Source organism: Brettanomyces nanus, chromosome 2, assembly GCF_011074865.1.
Source record: "Brettanomyces nanus chromosome 2, complete sequence".
Classification (NCBI taxonomy): Eukaryota; Fungi; Ascomycota; class Pichiomycetes; order Pichiales; family Pichiaceae; genus Brettanomyces; species Brettanomyces nanus.
In genome coordinates this window covers 1,335,129-1,354,316 of record NC_052375.1, presented here as the reverse complement: position 1 = coordinate 1,354,316, position 19,188 = coordinate 1,335,129, and the positions used below count along the sequence as shown (strand labels likewise).

The window sequence follows — 19,188 nt, the reverse complement described above, 5'->3', positions numbered from 1 at the left end:
TATCACATTTCCACAATGAGGTTACCACTTGGATAAACCGCTGTACAATCTTTAAGCTCCGTAGTTTCGTCCGGTTCGACTTCCTTTCTCGGCATAACAGAGACAATTTTGAACGTATATTTGTACTGGAATCCTTCTGGCTTAGCTACCACCTCTCCATCTGTTAACTGTTCATGCATACATTCCACATATGCATACAATTCTTCTAGTTTGCAATGCTTGTCAAACTTAAATTGCTTTCTACCTCCATCAGGAAGTCGAATAGCCACACGAGCGTACTCTCCCAACAGATCCATTTCCGGCCGAAGCATCGATTTTCTCCACCTTCTCCATTGTTTCTCCAGCTGCTCCTGCTTATCCTGTCTCTCCTTCTCCAGTCTACGCTCCTTGTCCCTCTGTAGCGACTTTTCATACGCCTGGTCCTGTAATTTGCGCATCAATCGGGCTTGGCTATGTCTCTCATACTCTGCTCTCAAATTGGCAACCGTAGGATTGAACTTGTCGTATGCTCGCCTCATACGAGCAATCACTTCATCCACATTCAAATCACCCTGAATCTTACACACAAGTGATAGTATAGGTGCAGATTGCTGCATGCCAGAAGCGGTAGGTGTCTGATTTACAGTGAGACACAGTAATCCCAAGAATGGAAGCTGGCTCACCTTAAACTGATTCGTCACCAAGAAAGATTCACTTTCTTTGATACTTCCTCCCCAGCAAAGGAAACCACGGTCCCTAATTAACTGTAGGAACTCAGCATTGAGCAAAACACCATTCACAAAATGCTGAGTAAATTCATGTTCCTCACTATGAACATATATCATCAACCACCGCGCCTCCTTCTTCACAGTGTATAATGCCTGTGAGTATGCACATTCCAAAAAGTCGGGACGATCAATCTCTAAGGGAGTGTCTGCCGCATCATCATCATTCTCTGGCTTTACTCTATTGCCGATCATCTCATCAAACTCCATAATAAATCGACGTGCCACGTCTGTAGGATCATTTAGCTTCTTCACAAGTTTGTAGTGTCTGTTCTGTTGAATTTTTCTTACCACTGGGGTCAAATATCCAACAAAGATAAGTAATATAAGTCCTATCAACTTATACAAGAGGTAAAACGGGACAATAATAAGGTACACTAGAGCATCTCCTGTAACTTTGAGTAATCTGTTGAAGATTCGATGGATCTTTGACGGTTGGACCGCTGTGGATCCATCTCTTAATAAATAATCGGACATTTGCGAGCGATTCGATGACGTTTGACTCTGTAATTGGACAGATCTGGCCTCCAGGGGGTGCTGCTCGTTGTAGGCAAGTAATGCAAGCTCAATGTTCCAATCGTGTGATTCAAGAAGTCCGATTTGCTCGTCACGTGAAAGAGTGGAGCTCAATATTGACTGGAACTGAGAAAGTGTTTCCTCCTGATCCGGAAGCATGACAAAGAAGAAAAGCAGAAATCTCGATCGACTCACTGGACTGAGTACAGTTTGTCTTCTTCACACAGTATCTTAAATTTACTTCGCCACATACAAACAATGTGGCGGGTGTTGGAGCCCAGACAAATATAGTAATGTCTATTTTATCTAGGGATTTCTAGAGGTCCAAGATTTCAACCAACAGTATCTGTCAATACGCTTTTTATTACCAATAATACTCTTCAAGCTAACGTTTGGCTGAATAAGAACTGAACTGGAATTACGTAGACCACCTGAGAACCTCACATTTGAACTAGATTAATAGCGATCCATTATAAGTAAGAAGTATGTATTTTATTTAGTCAAGAACGGAGGTCAGAAAGATGTTAGGTTTGAGTAGCATTTGACTGCGAGAAGAAAGAGAACAAATCTCTGAAACTGGCAGCAGACGAGCCCCATACACAAATAGTAAGAGATCCCAAGAGAGAGGATACTGTTGATGAATAGAGAACAGTTGTTCACAGATCTTAATCACTGATAATATGTGACGAGCTCAATGTTCATTGGATGCTGCTCCACTTCTTATTGCAGCAAGATTAAGGGTTTTACTAAGTTCAATGTAGGAATTACTTAGGGTACCAGTCAGATCAATGATACGTGGTGTTGAAGAATTCCAGCTATTTGCCAGGTTCCATTTGTTTACGATATCTTATTTTTGTCACTAAAGGATTCAAGGACTTACTTCTGAACAGATTGCCAATTTGTTCGGCGATTGTCCTTCTGACAAGGCTTTGGATTCCAAATCTGTTGTTGAGAAACTTTCTTGTTCTGCAAAGAGCCAAAAGCTTGCCTCACATTACAACTTGTTCAAATAAATACAGCTTGACTCAATGAATAGTTTACTTGAAACATGAACCAAGAATTTTGATAACGGCAGATATAATCTTTTGCCACGGCATCTGCTGCTGTTGTTCTTGTTGCTGGTATGGCTGTTGCTGGTATGACTGTTGCTGGTATGACTGTTGCTGGTACTGCTGTTGCTGGTATGGTTGTTGCTGGTACTGCTGACCCTGCTTTCCCTGCTTTCCCTTCCGCCTGTCCAGAATATTCTGGTTTTCGACCATAGCACCGATTCCGTTCAAACTTATATTGGACCAGGAGCCAGGAATTCTGGCTCCCTCAAGGAAAATTATCAGAATGCCGGAATTTCGGCTATCGATCTTCCATTTTAAGCTGGCTTCATCACATAGCTGCTCTACAGCCGGTCTGAGCTTGGCGATTCCGTTTTTGGAATGTAATCCCTTGCCAACAATGCAGTCCAAAGAACTTTGCTGCCTGCTCAAACCGTTAATAATTCTCTGTTTGAGAATGTATTCCGCCTCTCGGACATATAGCCCATGCAAATCGATATCGTTCTCGTCCGAGTCTCGGTTGTTCTCAAGGAACACATACTCTGCCGCCATAGCGTTATAACGATCCCCCTCGGCTGCCATTTGCTTGGCCTGCTCCGATAATAGCTTGGCCTTCCTTGCATCCCTGCTTTTATAGGCAGCTTGAGACTTCTGTGAAAGCGATGACCGCTTCCCATAGGCTAAGTCAGCTAGTCTTCGGTATTGCTCATACTGAGAGTCCGAGGCATGATTGTAATCTATAGGTGTTAGTAGACACTCTACTAGAGCTATGGATTATTCAACAGAGTCACTTACCAGGTGTAGATAGATTGGATCCTTTTGATATAACCTCGGTCATAGTTTAATGAGACCAAACAAGTTCAGTGTACTCAGGTCTCGACAATCGATTAATTACGCTACTGAATAAGTATATGTATTACCCGATTAGGAAAGCAAATTGGAAGAGCAATGAATAATTATAATACCGGTAGACCAACCTGCAGCTATCTGCAGGCACTATAACAAGTGAAAAGCCACATATAGCCATTACCAGTCACGATCATGTTTCCAACCGCCTAATACCAGCAGTAGTGTTTCCTCAAGTCAACGTCCCGACGTTCTAATAGAAGAGAATCAAAAGCATCTGTACATCCAGTAGTTACATCCGTACATTCAATAATTACATCCGTACACCTATAATCACACCCAAACCCTCACACAAATTTCCCCAAGCTGAAAAGTTTTTCAAGAGTTGAGTCTGAAAAATTTTTCAGAGTATTTGGGTTTACCTTACTCTCTCTTTGTTCTAATCGTATCAACTAAACATATCAACAATGTCCGCAGCGTATGTGTTCTTTACAAAGTAAAGAGAAAAGTCCATCAGCAGGTTGGTAACCAGGGACTTTGTTCTCTGGTGGGCAGAAGTTCTACCTCCATGCCATCACATCGAAAGATGTGGTTATGAAACTATCACAACTACCATATAATACCCCTCGGGTGTTTCGTATGGAACTCGTGCTTGTTTCTAAATGAAAAAGGTCTATACGTTGTAGTCCTTTTAAGGATACACGACCTATTTCATGCTGACAGGGTCAGCATGGTCTTGTTGCGTATCTAATTGATTGCAACCCAATTCATTCCATGGGAAAATAGGTAGATTTATTTTATTTCACTTGTTGATGAAGAATCCTTTTCTCTCTCAGAAAAATCTACTGTTTCCTCTGAGTATTACTTATTTTCTTGAATGACTTCATAAAGTCAGTTCAACCTAACCGCATTAGTGCCTATACTAACCCCTGTTTCTAGTGTTCCAAAACCAGAATCTCAAATCAAGAAGGAGAAAAGAGAAGAAAAGGATCTCAAGAAGATCGCTGCCGATAAAAAGGCAAGAAAGGCCGTAAGTATATCACTTCCCAACAATACCATCCTTTTAAAGTGATGAAAACCTGTCAATTTATTTTCGACTAGCCTTTGGCAATGTTGTCTGTTTATATCACCATCTTTCGACTGAAATAAAAGAGATATTGTGGAAATTGGAAGAACTCCTTCTATTCTTTTTTTTTCAACTTTCTTACTAACATGCTTTTTAGGCAAATAAGGAGAAGAGAGCCGCCATTTTCACTAGAACTGAGGCTTACTACAAGGAGTATCAAGATGCTGAAGATGCTTTGATCAAGGCCAAGAGAGATGCCAAGGCCAATGGTACTTACTACGTTGAAGCCGAGCCAAACCTTGTCCTCGTTGTTAGAATTAAGGGTATCAACAAGATCGCTCCAAAGCCAAGAAAGGTTCTTCAATTGTTGAGATTGAACCAGATTAATACCGCAACTTTTGTCAAGCTTTCCAAGGCTACCCTTGAGTTGTTGAAGTTGGTTGATCCTTTCGTTGCTTATGGTTATCCATCTTTGTCCACCATCAGAAAGCTGGTCTACAAGAGAGGTTTCGGTAAGATTAACAAACAAAGAATTGCATTGTCTGACAATGCTCTTATTGAGGAAGTTTTGGGCAAGTATGGTATTGTTTCTGCTGAAGACTTAATTCACGAAATTTACACCGTTGGACCTAACTTCAAGCAGGCCAATAACTTCTTGTGGCCATTCAAGTTGTCCAACCCTAACGGTGGCTGGGGTGTTAGAAGAAAGTTCCAACATTTCATCCAGGGTGGTTCTTCTGGTAACAGAGAGAACTTCATCAACGATTTGGTTAAGAAGATGATTTAAGTATGTATATAGTTTATACAGTTTAATCTTTAGGCCTTCTTTCTGCAAGCCCAGTCGTTCAATCCAAGCTTGTTTCTGGCTATTTCAAATGCATAGAATTGCAGCCGGAGGACAAGAATGGTGTTCTCTTCGGTATATTCCTTGCTGGCATCAACTCTTTCCATAGTACCAAAATTGTAGTCTTCCACCTTCTTCTCAAATTTCTTCAGGAAGCCTCTCCATCTCTCTTTACCCTCTTTGGATTTAATTTCATTTTCCGATATCACACACACCTTGGCTGTCTGCTTATATTCTGGAAAAACTTTAATAAACTCATCATAAATCTCCTCGTCAAATGGAGTAAGTCTCAACTTACTGCCTGGAATGGCTCCTAGGAGCTTCCAGTATGCTTCCAACTGATCCACCGCCTTTACAGAAAATTGTTGCTCAATCTCCTGCATATTCTCCGCCTTCTCCGCATCAAATTTTGTTGTTGCTGACATCTTTCTTTTATTGATTCCTATGTATCCAGATCTCACAGAAACTGCCCGTTTGGACCCCTGTTAAACTTGTCTTGTTCTGTTCAAATTATTTTTTTTGTACCTTTTCAAATTTTTTTTTTCTTTGATCTCTTTTTCACTCATAGAGGAAAACTCTCCTTCTCACCTTCCTCATTGGTAAAATCCCTATTCTGCGCACATCGGTTCGATTTACTCAATTCATTCAACAAATGTTCTGATATTAGTTATCACGATCTGTTCAGAGTAATATAAATTGAGGAACTTGAACCTTCTTTCTTGTTATTCTATCTTTTCTCATCTTTCACTTTATTCATCATGAATCTCAATAATAATCTTTACGTCCCACAAATGCCTCTTGAAAAACAGTCTTTCTCTCAGGAAACCACTTTTGATGCGCCGAGAAACTTCTTCCAAAGGCAGTTTGATACCTTCAAGCCTGCTGAAGGTGACACTCCGCTGCTTCAACCCCAACTATCCACATTTGCTCTTCAAATGATAGCAATCGGAGGATCAATTGGTACAGGCTTGTTTATTGGAAGTGGTGAAGCACTCGCTGAAGGAGGTGCCGCAGGTCTATTGATCTGTTACACTTTAGTTTCCGTAATGATTTATTTCATGATGCAATGTCTTTCTGAATTGGCAGTTACTTTTCCTGTTGCGGGTGCTTTCTCTCACTACTCTTCCAGATTCATTGACTCTAGTTGGGGATTTGCTATAGGTTGGAACTATTTCATGCAATGGCTAATTTTATTACCCTTGGAATTAAGTGCTGCCTCAATGACATTTCGTTTTTGGGGTAATCAGATTCTGGTTGATGAAGGCTGGTTAATCACCATCTTCTTTATTCTTATCATAACTATCAATATGATGCCTGTGGGCATCTATGGCTATGCTGAAATTATATTTTCCCTGTCTAAAGTCATAGCCATTGTGGGTTTCCTCACGTTCGGTCTGATAATACTTTTTGGTGGTATTCCTGGAATTGAACCCGTACTTGATAAGTACTGGAAATCTCCCGGGCCTTTTACTCCTGCCGGATTTAAAGGTATACTTTCTGTTTTTGTCACGGCCAGTTTCAGCTTCAGTGGTACAGAGATGTGCGGACTTTGTGCCGCTGAGACACCAGATCCACGAAGAACAATTCCCAAAGCCTCTAAACAGGTTTTCTGGAGGATTCTCTTCTTCTACATATCCACGCTTATTTTGGTAGGATTTTTGGTTCCCTATAATGATCCAAGATTGGTTTCCAGAGACGAAGAATCAGATGGAGTTAACCGTTCTCCTTTGGTTATCGCTTTATCAATTGCAGAAATTTCAGGGTTACCTTCAATAATGAATGTGGTAATCCTCATTTCCATCATTTCTGTTGGTAATTCTGCAATATATGCTGCTTCAAGAACTTTGGTATCCCTAGCAGATAATGGCATGGCTCCTCCTATCTTCGGCTACTTGGATAGACGTGGAAGACCTCTCATGGCAATTCTCCTGACGCTTTCCTTCGGATGCCTCAGCTACATTTCCTTGATTGGTGACGGTGCCCATACTCTATTTACATGGTTGCTTTCGTTGTCTGGCTTAAGCTCTCTTTTCACATGGGGCTCCATCTGCCTTTCAATGATTATTTTCAGAAGAACCATGAAATCCCAGTCAAGACCCCTTTCCGAATTGGGATATATTTCAAACACAGGACTATTCGGCGCTTGGTTCGGTTTTATCTTCTGCGTAATTGTCTTGGCTGCCCAGGTTTACATAGCGATTTCTCCTCCAGCTGGAAAAACTGGCGGATTCCTTCACTTCCTCAAGACTTGTCTTGGTGGATTTGTGGTTCTCGTTTCGTTCTCCGGTCACAAGATATACATTTGGATGAAAAAGGGGGATTTTCAGTTCGGCTACAAGCCCGGAGAGATCGATTTGATTACAGGAAGAAAAGAAGACGATATAGCTTTTCAAGGAAAAATCTACGAGGCAGAAAGACAAGCCATCAGCGAGAAACCTTGGTATTACAGGTTTTACAGAGTGTGGTGCTAGAGTGGAAGATCACGAGCAAACTAACCATCTCGTGACTTAGGATCACGGATTTTTTATTGTTTTTTCCTTTATACCTAATTGTATTTATTACCATTATTCAAAGCTAGATATTTCTTTACCAGCATCCATTTCCTCTACTCGATTATGAGGACAGCCGGTTGCATCATTATTGGAGACGAGATTCTCAACTCAAAAATCATTGATACCAATTCAAGATTCTTTGCCAAGATCTGTTATGAGCATGGCATTGAATTGAAGAAAATCGCCGTAGTCGGTGATGACCAGGATGATATTATTGATACCGTCAAGAAATTCAACAAATTCGATCTAACTATTACTAGTGGAGGTATTGGAAGCACCCACGATGATATTACATACAAATCCATAGCCAAAGCATTTAATCTCCCTTTAAAGTTGGATTTTGTCACCTTAGAAAGGGCCAGAAGGCTCAGCAAGAGCCCCGTTCCCCCTGTAGGGGACACCCCACAATGGCATTCTTTCAAAAGGATGCTGGATTTGCCGTCAGGTCCCGGCGTCACTAGGTTCTACTCTCCCACTAATTGGACCCCTGCCGTGGTTATCAACGGGAAGACATGCATTTTACCTGGAGTTCCGAAATTCTTTGAAGAATTACTTACCAAGGCACTTCTCCCCAGTTTAAAGCTTCCTGCAGATCCATTTATGAGTCTTTTTATCGTCACAGAACTGAGTGAGATTGAGTTTGGTCCATATTTAGGCTTGAAGCAACAAGAAATCGATAAGATATCCATAAAACTTGGCTCTTATCCGCATTTCGAAAAGGGTGTTACTACTATCAGTGTCACCGGACGTCAAAGCCAAGGCCTGATACTTCAGAGAGTGGCTGTTGATATCGCCACCACAATCAACGGAATACCCATTACTAAAGAGCAGGAGTTCAATTTGTCAACGAGTCGAACGTTCACTGTACCAGACTTCCTAGAGGGTAGATTTAAATCGGATATTAACAAAAAAAGTATAGATAAAAGTTCAATTTAGCTTATCCTTCTTCTCCGCCTCCATCTTCTTCTCCTTCTTATCGTCTTCTATCTGCTCTTCCTCTGGTAACTCCTTCATCTCGCTAGTAGAGATGAATTGCACAGAGACATTCTTCACATTACGGAAATCGGTAGTAATATCAGCTTTCAAAGCCTCGGCGACCTTACCCATTTTGTCCAACGTTAAAGCACTTTCGTACTTTTCATTGAACTCACTAACTCCCAATTTCAACACAACATTCATATTGGTACCAGAAGGAAGAATAGCCAATTCCTTGATCAAGATGTTTCTGTCCTGTTTCATCAACTGAACGTTGACTGCATCTTCCAAATCCATATATCTCTGATCATCTCGAGGCATTGCCTTGTCAATTAGTTCTTTAAAAGACTGGAAAACGCCGGAAATACCAACTTTCATCACCAACATAGAGACAATTAATCCTCCCACAGAGTCCATCCAGTAGACATTAAGGAAGTAACCACCCGAAATAGTAACAAGAGCCACCATTGACGTTAAGGAGTCCACCCTATGGTGCCAAGCATTAGCTATCAACACTTTTGAGTTCATTTCCTCGCCAACTTTACTGGTAGCCCGGAAAAGCCATTCTTTTGCAATTATACAGGCCAATGCCAACCACGCAGCATTGATATCAGCCGTCTGTAAGCTATCAGCCACCGCACTACCACCGAGGCCCTCGACACCATGGCTGTGGATGTGGAATGGAAGATATTCTATCACTTCAGAAGCTCCAGCGGGAAGTATAGGACCGATAATACTGAAAAAAGAACCGAAACCAATTTGAAGACCTGCATAAAGTAAGATAGAGGACACCAGTAGCGAACCAAAGGTCTCCACCTTACCGTAACCCAACGGATACAAGATATTAGGCTTCTTATTGGTGAATCTCACAGTAGAAAGAGTCAAAACATCGGAAATTAGGTCGCTAAAGGAGTGAATGGAATCAGCTAGTAAAGCCTGAGAGTGGAAATATACACCTCCAATCAACTTCGAAACGGCCATCGAAGAGTTGACGAAGAACCCAATCCACGTGATTCGCACTCCCTTGCTAGTCAATTTTGCAGGGTCGTATAATTCTACAGTTTCGGCGGCAGAAGCGTGGGTATGACTGTGGTGGGAGGAAGAGCCAGAATGCGAATGCGAATGGCCCAGGATCTGGTTGATGGGTTTGTGAGGATTGAAAAAGTCTTTCACTTTATTCCACAGCGTGTACTTTCCCGAGTCCGACCTTTCCAGCATGTAAATGTTTTGAGAGGCCTCATCTGGGGTGATTTCAGAATCCTCGTGTGTATGGAAGCTGGCCGGTGCCATATGGCTGTGGCTATGAGTATGTCCATGTGCATGCTCCTGATAAGCTATTCTGACTGTACTGAAGTATCTATAGGATAGCCTGCTGGAACATTTCACACATGCTGGACCCATCCGAAGCCCCAAGCATCTGGATGCGGCAATATGAAGCATCTTGATGAAGGAAAAGGAATCTAGTTACAGGAGTAGTAGTCAACAAAAAGATCTTTTAAATCTTTAAAATTTTTGCAGATGTATGTTATGTGTCTGTCGAGGACTTACCGGGCGACCGTTGTTTGAGGTGACATCTGAGGGGTCTCCCGGATCACCGCCGCCGCTTCCAACTGCATTTTACCCTGGGGCGGGCTTCTCTGTCGCGCACCACCGGAGATTGCGGGGTAGACGTAATCGCGGGTATATCTATTGAACTATCCTAGCTAAATACTCCTTCATCTCCTTTCTATCCTTACTGAAATTCACAGAACACCCTCCAAGCTTCCTTAGAACAAACCTAACTTTCTCAATATCCTTCTCAACCAATTTACCCTCCTCATTGTACTCTAAATCTTTTAAGACTGTCTCTCTAAAATTCTGGGCTCCTTGATATAGTTCTACGATCGATTCAACCACAGGTGTCGTAACCTTGAGGTGCTGCCGAGCCCATTCCGCAAGAATTTGTAACTGTTCGATCTCCGGCTTCTTACTCATCTCATATGAATGGTATTTCGTAGTATCGAGGTGATTATCAAAATCACAAATCGGACACAAGTATCCAATCTTTTCGATATCGGCATCGGGTTTAAGACCAATGCAGCTGAAATGAAACCATTCATTGCATTTGTCACATTCTATCATAGCTTCATCCTCGTGACGCCGTCTGCACACGCAATAATTATGGTTCTCGCGTGGCTCGTTAAACACCTCTTTATTTATTGAGATGCTTTTCTGTAGATGTTCTTCTAGTAATGCTTCGCTCCTCGGCAGTGATGGTATGTCGCATTCGATCCGTTTATAAAACGTTTCCAACGGAATTAGCACTTCCTCTCGTATTTTACCAGTCAAAGGCTCCAATTCGATGTATTTTGAGCTCTTTGAAAGGTGTTCACAAAGCTGCTTCATGCTGGCTCCACTTTCAATGGGACTTAACCATTTGCACACGCTGTCATACTCCTTCACCATTTCTAAAAGATGTTTTTTGATCTCCACATCAATAGGCAATCTACGAGAAGCTTCATAGCACCGTCTCAACTGCTCTCCCGAAGCACTAATGCTCTCAATCAACTGCCTGCCTTCCAATTCCACTTCCCCCGTTCTTTTCACAATATCTTTCAACAGATCAATCCTCTCTGCATCTTCAGAAACGGCTACTTTCTCTCCCTCTCTCATTAAAACTCGCAAATCGTACAATTGTGGCTTCTGCATCGCATTTTCAACAGTCTCTAGCCAATTGTGTCTCTTCAAAATCCTGTCCAACAAGAAAAACGAGTCCAATTTTACTCCAAAGCACTGTCCCACTAGATGAAGATTTTTGATCTCAGTAAAGCTTGTTCCGTTGCTCTTTAACTCGCACCCAACACGTTTGTTGAACATCTTAATCTCTTTGGCAAGCTCAATTAGTTGATCCATCTCTGGTGCAGAAACAGATAACCTTGGGATATCATGCACCAAACTATCTAGTTCTTCCATGCTATTCCAATGATCAAACGCCTGCTCATCTTCACTGCTTTCATCTTCATCAATACCGTCTTCTCGCAGTTGTCTCTTTCTAGATGTTACCTTGTACTGTAAGAATTTGCTCGATCTGGCAGCCCATTTGTCTGTGCGCTCAATCTCTTTTCTTAACGTTTGGTACATTTTAACAGCCTTTTTCCCCATTTTGTCATGCATTTCTATCATGTTGTCTCCAAATATAATGTCACCCTCCATCACCAATGGTCTAAGCACCTTCGATGAAGGCTTATCATAGCCAGAAATAGCTGTATAATATTTTGAAAGCCATTCTTCACCGCTGATCATCCTGGACTTCAAATTCTTAACAATGCTCTTTAGGAATTCATCTGCCACGTTACAAATAAGACTCACTTTGAATTCGCTATCATTTTTATCAACATCGTAGTGTTCCATGAAGTGCTTCAAGGACATGGTGAATTGGTCATCAACGTTCTTCCTGCATGTCAATACGATAATGGATGGGAAGGTATCCAACAAATCCGCATCCGTAACAGCTAATGGCCCGTTGAACTTATCTTCTGACTTAGTGATTGTCTCTGTTAAACGGTTGCCACCTTTTTCACGTACTTCACGTCTTAGGCGTAGTTCCTTCTCCACTCGAGCCTCTAGCACGGGTTTCAAACATTCCAATACCTTTCTATCTCTGCACTTCTTGGCAATGTTGATCAAAAGCCTGAAATTCGAAAATTTGGGAATAATCTGCTGTTTCTGAAGCCATTCGAGAGAATGCTCGGATACGCTGAGCCATTCAGGAGTAGCAAAGTTAACGCTTTCGCTGACGGACATACCCAAAGAAATTGAAGAACCGTAACATTTGGGAAACTTCACAACGAATTCTCCAGGTCCTTGAAAACATCCATAGACGTCAATTCCGTGTCGTTTTAAATACTCTGGTGATAATAAGATATCTTCGTTGGTACGCATTGATTTCGTATGTTTCATCAAACGATCGAATCCAGAGTTCCGAACATGGCACCGCGGAACATGTTCGTCTGTCAATACTCTGTTCTCTACCGTAGTTGAAAAAATGTCCGGATTATTGATAAGTCCCCGAAAAGTCTCGTAGCATTCACTAAGATCTTTATCATCTTCTTCTTTCAACTTGACAAATTCCGAAAATAAACACTCGTAGTTCTCCTGAAATCTTGATGGAATAAAATAGCACAACCGTTTGTCTCCCATGTGCTGGTAGTCTGCACTGTATAGCCAATGGTCTTCCATTGTCCAACTTTGAGCACTGTAAAACATGCCAAATGTTAGCGAAGGAGTCAATATGGAGTCGGCAGAGGCCTGCAAAAACTGTAGAACTGAATTCCGACAGACAGGGAGATTGTGCAAGTTCCAAGGACTCAATAGCGTATCAATGGAAGTGCTGTGAGGTTTAGAGCCAAATCCAGATTCATGGATCTTCGTGCTTATGTGACAAGCAGCCTCTGTCTCCAACACTGACTCCGGATCATTCAACACCTTCCAGAACGACTGCTCAAGGAAAAGGGGATCGTCAAAACGAGGATCTCCTTCCTGAACGCCAAGCACATCCAATGTCTTTTTTTTGAGCATTTTAGTTTTTTCGTTGCACTGACGAATATTGTACAAGGAAGAGACCCTTGTCTGGAGGGGAGAGGTATCTTCTATATCCTTAGAATGATGCCAGTGATAAAAATCATAGCATGGCAACGTATTGTCATCATTAACTGTAATACTACGTTTTTGAGTTGTTCCTTGATCAAAATAAGGGTTGAATCCGGCCGCAATAAGATGGTTTCTTGGCCTTCTAAAAGCAGTAGCAGATCCGGAAATCCTTGGTAAATAGAATCCATCCTCCATTTTGCGTCTCTTCGACTTTCTTCGAATGTAATCTTCGGATTTGAAGTTGTCCCTCTCAACATCCTCCAATCCTAAAGGCAAAACGTATCTAATGTAAGCAGATTTTATCGAGGATGACAATGAGCTGGTAATTTTTCCGTAAAAGCCCAACTCCCGACCCACCTGGGCCCACATCTTCTCGCCACAACAGAGTTGAAACCCCCCGCGGAGCTGAACTGAGTTGTAAAGCCGCCAGAGATCAATCTGACGCTTGTCTATGCAGGGAAGCTTGTTGATGGATAACTTTCCCTTTTTCATAGCCTCTTCCAATCTCATGTGAAACTGATAACGAGAATCAAGTTCATTGACCTGAGAGTTCCAGAGCTGGCGCCTCGTTTTAAACCAAAGGGACTCCAAATTGGCTGCAAATTTCTGGTTGTAATGAGAGGGAGGAATAATTTTAACGGCACCATACTTGGTTCCCAAATCCTTGACGCTTTCTAAATATTTGATTGGATCCTTGAACTGTTCTGCCGTGGGATGTAATATAGGTATTGAGTCCACATTTGTCGGCTTTAAATCCGATTCAGAGTCTCTTTTATCGTTGAGAAAGTCTGGAGGAGGATTCACCCGGTTCCTATTCTGAGGATATATATAGGGATTGTAATGGTGAGTAACATTAGCGCTCTTGGAGCCATTGGCCATAACCGGCGTAGCTCCATTAGTAGACAATGGAGAGTATTCACCCTTTCCTTCGGTTTCTGAGTACCCATTGGACTCTATAGGTCCCGGGGAACCAGTTAACCCTATGGTTTCATTCAAAGTTCCTTTTATGTTGCCAGAAATATGCCTGGAATCTCCCGTGAAAAATCTATAGAATCGAGAGGTCCGAGGAGGTCCAGAGATGACTCCATAAGATTTTTCCTCTGGATAGAGCTTCCCCTTGCTATAGCTTTCTTTTCGAGAGGAAGATATTTCATTGAAAATGTCCTGATTGTCAAAGTAACTGCCCGTTGACTCGTTTTTATAGGCTATGAATCTATGAGAGCCAAAGTTCATCTCAGAAGCTAAAGATGGCTGGGACTGTGAAGTTGGTTGAGCACCAGATGGAGCCCGAGACTGAACATTTAGCAAATTCAGACCCTGTAATTGTGACTGGTTGGTAAAAGATCTCGTTAGTGGTTTGAAGGGATAGTTAGATTGGGTCTGAGTCTGCTGTATGCCGTTTCTAGTGATGATAGTAGCATCATAATAGCCTGTAGGATACTGCGAAGATTGTGACAACGATGGAGGAAGCCGAATACCACTGGTAATCGATGAAAATGATGGTAATTTGACCTTGTTGCGATTATCTTGCATGGCTAGGCGGACTGCAGAGAGAATACTCTGCAGAATAGCTTCTCAAGATTTTTTTGAAAGTCTAGTTTTTCAGAAGACTATGGTTGACATTTTGGAACGACAATTTTCAAGATTTGTAAAGCCAAAAAAAATGATTCCGATACCGGGAATCGAACCCGAATCTGCCCGGTGAAAGCGGACCATGATAGCCATTACACTATATCGGATAGAACTACCTTCGTGTGCGCAGATTTTATCCAAGACATAGGTATATTATAGTAGAACAAGAACAAGGAAGACTTTTTGTGTCATCATAAATCTTGATACTGCACAATCTGTAATTTCAGAATTTTGCAGCCAAGCATTGATTAATATCTATGTATTAAAAAATAGTTCACTGATTATACACTTCAGAATTTTAAATGCCTTTCTATAATAAATGGATAAATAAACTGCTTGAAAGTAAAAACAGGCTGGCAGTTATAGGGTGAGCATTATTTTCAGACCGTCCAAAAGGTAATAGGGAAGGTAATTTTGGAGAGTGTATCTTTTTGGGGACTCTAAACCAATAATTTCGTTGGCGAATAGGATGGTCCCTCTCTAGGGCTAGTAAAATAGGATCATAAGTGAAGTTAAAACGGATCGGATCGGATACAGGCTCTGTAATATTGGTTGGTAGATTAAATAGATCCAAATGAGAACAGTACTCCGATTGCAGTCTGTTTAGAGTATCTTGATTAAATTCAGGACAGAACATCAAACAATTCTCAAGTAGTTGGGAAATGTAGTAGCACTTACAAAGCTGATTAGTTGCTCCACAGAAATCTTGGTAGGAAGACTTTATCCTGAGGTGACAATCGAGATAGAGTGTGGATTCCTAGGGAATCATAGAATGAAAAGTTAGTAGACGCTCAAACGAGAGAAAAAAATAAAATTAGAGGTCTCGGTAAAACGCACACAAATAGGACCTGATTTTAGAAACCCATCATCATGGAGATTTATCTTGTAACCTCGAATTGACCCAATAAATAGAAGAAATAGGTTTAGTTTCATGGACGAGTAGATATATAAATAGATGAAAAAAATGAATCAAAGTGGGACAATAAAATAACCGCCCAATAGGGTGCGGCCCTTATAGAACGCTCATGTCCCCAGGCTCCTTTCCCCACAAATAAGATTTCCTCGAGGGTAACCAGACGTCGGCGCATCCGGGTGCAAGCAAAAATACCCGAAAAGAGTAAGCTAAAACCGTCAAAAGCCATACTCAGAAATTACCAAGGAGGAAAATTGTCCGTCCGTCGACTGCTGATTCATGGAAATTATAATGCTGATTCCTCGAGCGGGAATTTATTTCTTTTGAAATTTCCTCTGCAGACTTCCCCCGAGGCCCCGCTTTAATTTACTCTTTACCCCCCGCACAGAATGCAGCCCAGACTCGGTATTTTTCCTTTAGTTTTACCCGGACATCTTCCATCCATAGACTCATTTTGTGATTGACATGAAACTATTTTGAGTATCTCCTAGTTGTGAATCTGAAAATTTCTTCCTTTACGTTCCGTTCTCTTTAACAATCTTCCACCTGACCATAAGACCTAGCTGGGACTCGCCTTCCTTTATTTATATTTCCTGATGGTGTCGGCATCCAGTGAGAGCCCCTCAGAGACCGCTAGTCAAGATGCCACCAATGCAAATGCATCAACAGTCATGGCGATGAATACTACCGCAAATAATACGGTATCCCCCTCAACGTCAAACAACTCTGCACGCTACAATTTGAGTAACGGTGCCACAAGTATAATTAGAAGAAGGTTACATTTTATAGACGAAGCGGCTTGGAAAAAGTTCACCACCAGACGGCTTCAGCTAGTGGAGAGCCTTTCACTTTCTTCAAAAAAGGCCAGTGAGCAGGACGACCAGATAAGCCTATGTGCCCTCACCTTGATGTCTGAGTTTGCATTTCCGGAGGACACACTTCCTGAGTTTGACAAACTTGTTCGGCTGGCCATACAAAGCGTTCGTCGAAATAAGAAACGGAGCGAGAAACGGCTGGCAAGTAAGCTTCAGCAGGAAGAACAAAGACGCAAAAAGCACAAAATTGACGAGCATAACGAGGGTTCAAAGTTTTTGGCTACGATACTTTATGAAGAAAACGGCGATTCGAAGCAGCTGCAAAGGCCAACGATGCCGCAGCCTTTCATCAAGCGGTCACCTTCGTTTAGATATATTGGGTCAGGTCATAGTTCTCCGAATGGTGCCGTCACCAGCCAGCTTAATTCTATGACTGCCAATTCTCCAGTGATGCAGGAAGAGTCGGGAATATCTAGATTGGCCATAACGTCACTTGTTGCTCCCGTGATTCAAGATCAGGCACGGCTTCCTTCCATACGCAAGCTCAATCTCAACCCGGAGTTTACAGATGCTGCCAAGAAGATTCTTAACCAGATCAAAAGATCCAAAACCTGCTATGAGTTCTCTTGTGTGGTAGGACCTCACAACACAGGAGTTAATAAAAGCTACGATCTACTAGACGAAGTGGGTTCTAGTTGCATAACCTCGGCAGTCTTGTTCACGTTAGAAAAGTGGTTTGATCACCTCATTTTAGATTCTTCCTCCTATATCAAACTACGATTGAAAAGCGACATGACCCTCAGCGTTATTATCAAGAATCTTGACCCCAACTCCGTCGAGGTCAACCGTCTCTCTGACTACGTGGCATCTCAACTATTTAAGAAGCTAATAGGTGGTTGTGTCAAGGATTTTGGCTTTAATTCCGTACTTTATCCTCTCTGCGATATATTCAGAGGAGTGGTCTTGAAGGATTACCCGTTGGTATCCAAGGAGTCCAAAATTCAACAGTGGATGTTGGAGCAACAGAATGCAAATGCCCATTCCACAACTTCTGCCGCTATGCCTCCCTTCACGGACCTGTCAACAGCAGCTTCCAAAAGCCTTTTCTATTCATCATCGATTCCAACGTTAGCGCCAACCCCATCCCCATCCGCAGCACCCTCATCCGCATTGGCACCAGCATCCGGATTGCCCTTTATCCTTAATACACCGAGCCGTCGAATCAGCTTACCGCCGCTTGGAAACCAGCTCACTTCCGTTATTATTAAATTCAATCATCAAGAGCTGAAGTTTTTCTATTCTTCTCAAACGAATGCTCCACCAACGTTGCTGGAGCTTGTATCCAATTCAAAATCAGCCTTCGGCGTTATAGACCATGCCAGAATTCTCAAGATTAGAAATAACGGCACAGGAAGAATTATCAACAATGATTTCGAGCTAGAGAAGTTATTCCGCATCACTAGGGACCGTATAGATTTAGAACTTGTGTTTAGCACTCGTCATGACTACCTAAATTTAAATTACGAGAAGGAGAAGCCAGAAGACCATATGAATGGCATAACTTCTCCTACTCTTTCCAAGCTAACTCCGAGCATTTCATCGAAATCTACTCTAATGAATTTTCAGCGGCTCCTTTAACGATACCGCTAAATAGATATATGACAAATTATTACGTAGACAAGTATTTAGCTAGCTACCCTTGAGTTAGGAGGAGTCTTCTTCTTCCATGGCTCCTCATAATCTGCTTGGGCAACTTATCAAATCTCACTATCAAGTCTCGCCCTTCAAACTCCTTTCCATTGAACGTTTTTATCAGCTCAACAGACTCGTCATGCGATCCTGTAATTCCTATAGCAAAACCTTTGAACATTCCATTCAACTGCCTCTGCATTTCCAAACTTTTTAGTTTCTTCTCACCATGTTCTTGGAATGAACTCCAAAGGTTCTCAAACGTCGAACTGAACGGAACATTTCCGATGAACAATCGGGTAGGATCAACATGCCTTTTCGGATTAAAAACCGCCAATTCCACCGTACTGAGAATGGTATCATCGATTTGACTTACTTTCTCATCATAATCAGCATCATCACCACCACAAGTAACAGGCATATAGCCTGGATATCCTCCATAGTCAGGGATATATGGAGTATAACCATAAGATCCATTGAATAAGTAGCCACTGTATGGAAGGGGAGCCATACGTCTGTAAGAAGGAGAATACTGATGGTTATGACGACGATGACGACGATTATGATTTGCTGATGTATAGGTGGAGTCATTTTCCCAGCTTGCAGAATTATCAGAGCTGCCAGAGCTGAAAGAATTGTAGGAACCGTAGGAACCGTAGTAACCATAGGAACCGAAGGAACCCCCAGAACCCCCAGAACCTGCAGAACCTGCAATATCATCTGACTGAGAACCCGGCAGAGACGAATACATCTGATATGCTGGTTGATAAGGTATTGCTTTGTAATAGGGCCCCGGTGGCTGCGGCTGAAAATAACACTGTAGGACCCGTCCCTGAATAGAATATCCGTTTAGAGCAGATATCACCTCGTTGAGGAGAGTATAATCAGACATACTGAT

The 19,188-nt window shown here is 42.0% G+C and overlaps 8 protein-coding genes and 1 non-coding gene across 9 annotated transcripts; 2 read left to right on the top strand and 7 right to left on the bottom strand.

Moving 5' to 3' along the window:
- Window positions 1-2: 2 nt before the first annotated feature.
- Window positions 3-1,439, bottom strand: FOA43_002626 (uncharacterized protein; the record flags this gene model as incomplete). Its single annotated transcript, XM_038922912.1, has 1 exon — window positions 3-1,439. One exon carries the CDS (start codon window positions 1,437-1,439, stop codon window positions 3-5), a length of 1,437 nt encoding a protein of 478 aa, XP_038778840.1.
- Window positions 1,440-2,317: 878 nt separating this feature from the next.
- FOA43_002625 (uncharacterized protein) lies at window positions 2,318-3,167 on the bottom strand (the record flags this gene model as incomplete). Its single annotated transcript, XM_038922911.1, has 2 exons — window positions 2,318-3,066; window positions 3,125-3,167. The coding sequence occupies 2 exons, from the start codon at window positions 3,165-3,167 to the stop codon at window positions 2,318-2,320; spliced, it is 792 nt and encodes a 263-aa protein (XP_038778839.1).
- A 1,118-nt stretch (window positions 3,168-4,285) lies between these two features.
- RPL7 (60S ribosomal protein L7) lies at window positions 4,286-5,028 on the top strand (the record flags this gene model as incomplete). The annotated part of the gene is made up of 2 exons (XM_038922910.1): window positions 4,286-4,294; window positions 4,399-5,028. 2 exons carry the CDS (start codon window positions 4,286-4,288, stop codon window positions 5,026-5,028), a joined length of 639 nt encoding a protein of 212 aa, XP_038778838.1.
- Window positions 5,029-5,057: 29 nt separating this feature from the next.
- FOA43_002623 (uncharacterized protein) lies at window positions 5,058-5,510 on the bottom strand (the record flags this gene model as incomplete). The annotated part of the gene is made up of 1 exon (XM_038922909.1): window positions 5,058-5,510. One exon carries the CDS (start codon window positions 5,508-5,510, stop codon window positions 5,058-5,060), a length of 453 nt encoding a protein of 150 aa, XP_038778837.1.
- Window positions 5,511-8,564: 3,054 nt separating this feature from the next.
- FOA43_002622 (uncharacterized protein) lies at window positions 8,565-10,052 on the bottom strand (the record flags this gene model as incomplete). The annotated part of the gene is made up of 1 exon (XM_038922908.1): window positions 8,565-10,052. The coding sequence occupies one exon, from the start codon at window positions 10,050-10,052 to the stop codon at window positions 8,565-8,567; it is 1,488 nt and encodes a 495-aa protein (XP_038778836.1).
- Window positions 10,053-10,298: 246 nt separating this feature from the next.
- Window positions 10,299-14,774, bottom strand: FOA43_002621 (uncharacterized protein; the record flags this gene model as incomplete). The annotated part of the gene is made up of 1 exon (XM_038922907.1): window positions 10,299-14,774. One exon carries the CDS (start codon window positions 14,772-14,774, stop codon window positions 10,299-10,301), a length of 4,476 nt encoding a protein of 1,491 aa, XP_038778835.1.
- A 134-nt stretch (window positions 14,775-14,908) lies between these two features.
- On the bottom strand, window positions 14,909-14,980 carry FOA43_002620. The gene has a single exon. It is a non-coding gene; the product is annotated as a tRNA-Glu (tRNA).
- A 1,477-nt stretch (window positions 14,981-16,457) lies between these two features.
- On the top strand, window positions 16,458-18,239 carry FOA43_002619 (uncharacterized protein; the record flags this gene model as incomplete). The annotated part of the gene is made up of 1 exon (XM_038922906.1): window positions 16,458-18,239. The coding sequence occupies one exon, from the start codon at window positions 16,458-16,460 to the stop codon at window positions 18,237-18,239; it is 1,782 nt and encodes a 593-aa protein (XP_038778834.1).
- Window positions 18,240-18,294: 55 nt separating this feature from the next.
- Window positions 18,295-19,182, bottom strand: FOA43_002618 (uncharacterized protein; the record flags this gene model as incomplete). The annotated part of the gene is made up of 1 exon (XM_038922905.1): window positions 18,295-19,182. One exon carries the CDS (start codon window positions 19,180-19,182, stop codon window positions 18,295-18,297), a length of 888 nt encoding a protein of 295 aa, XP_038778833.1.
- Window positions 19,183-19,188: the final 6 nt, after the last annotated feature.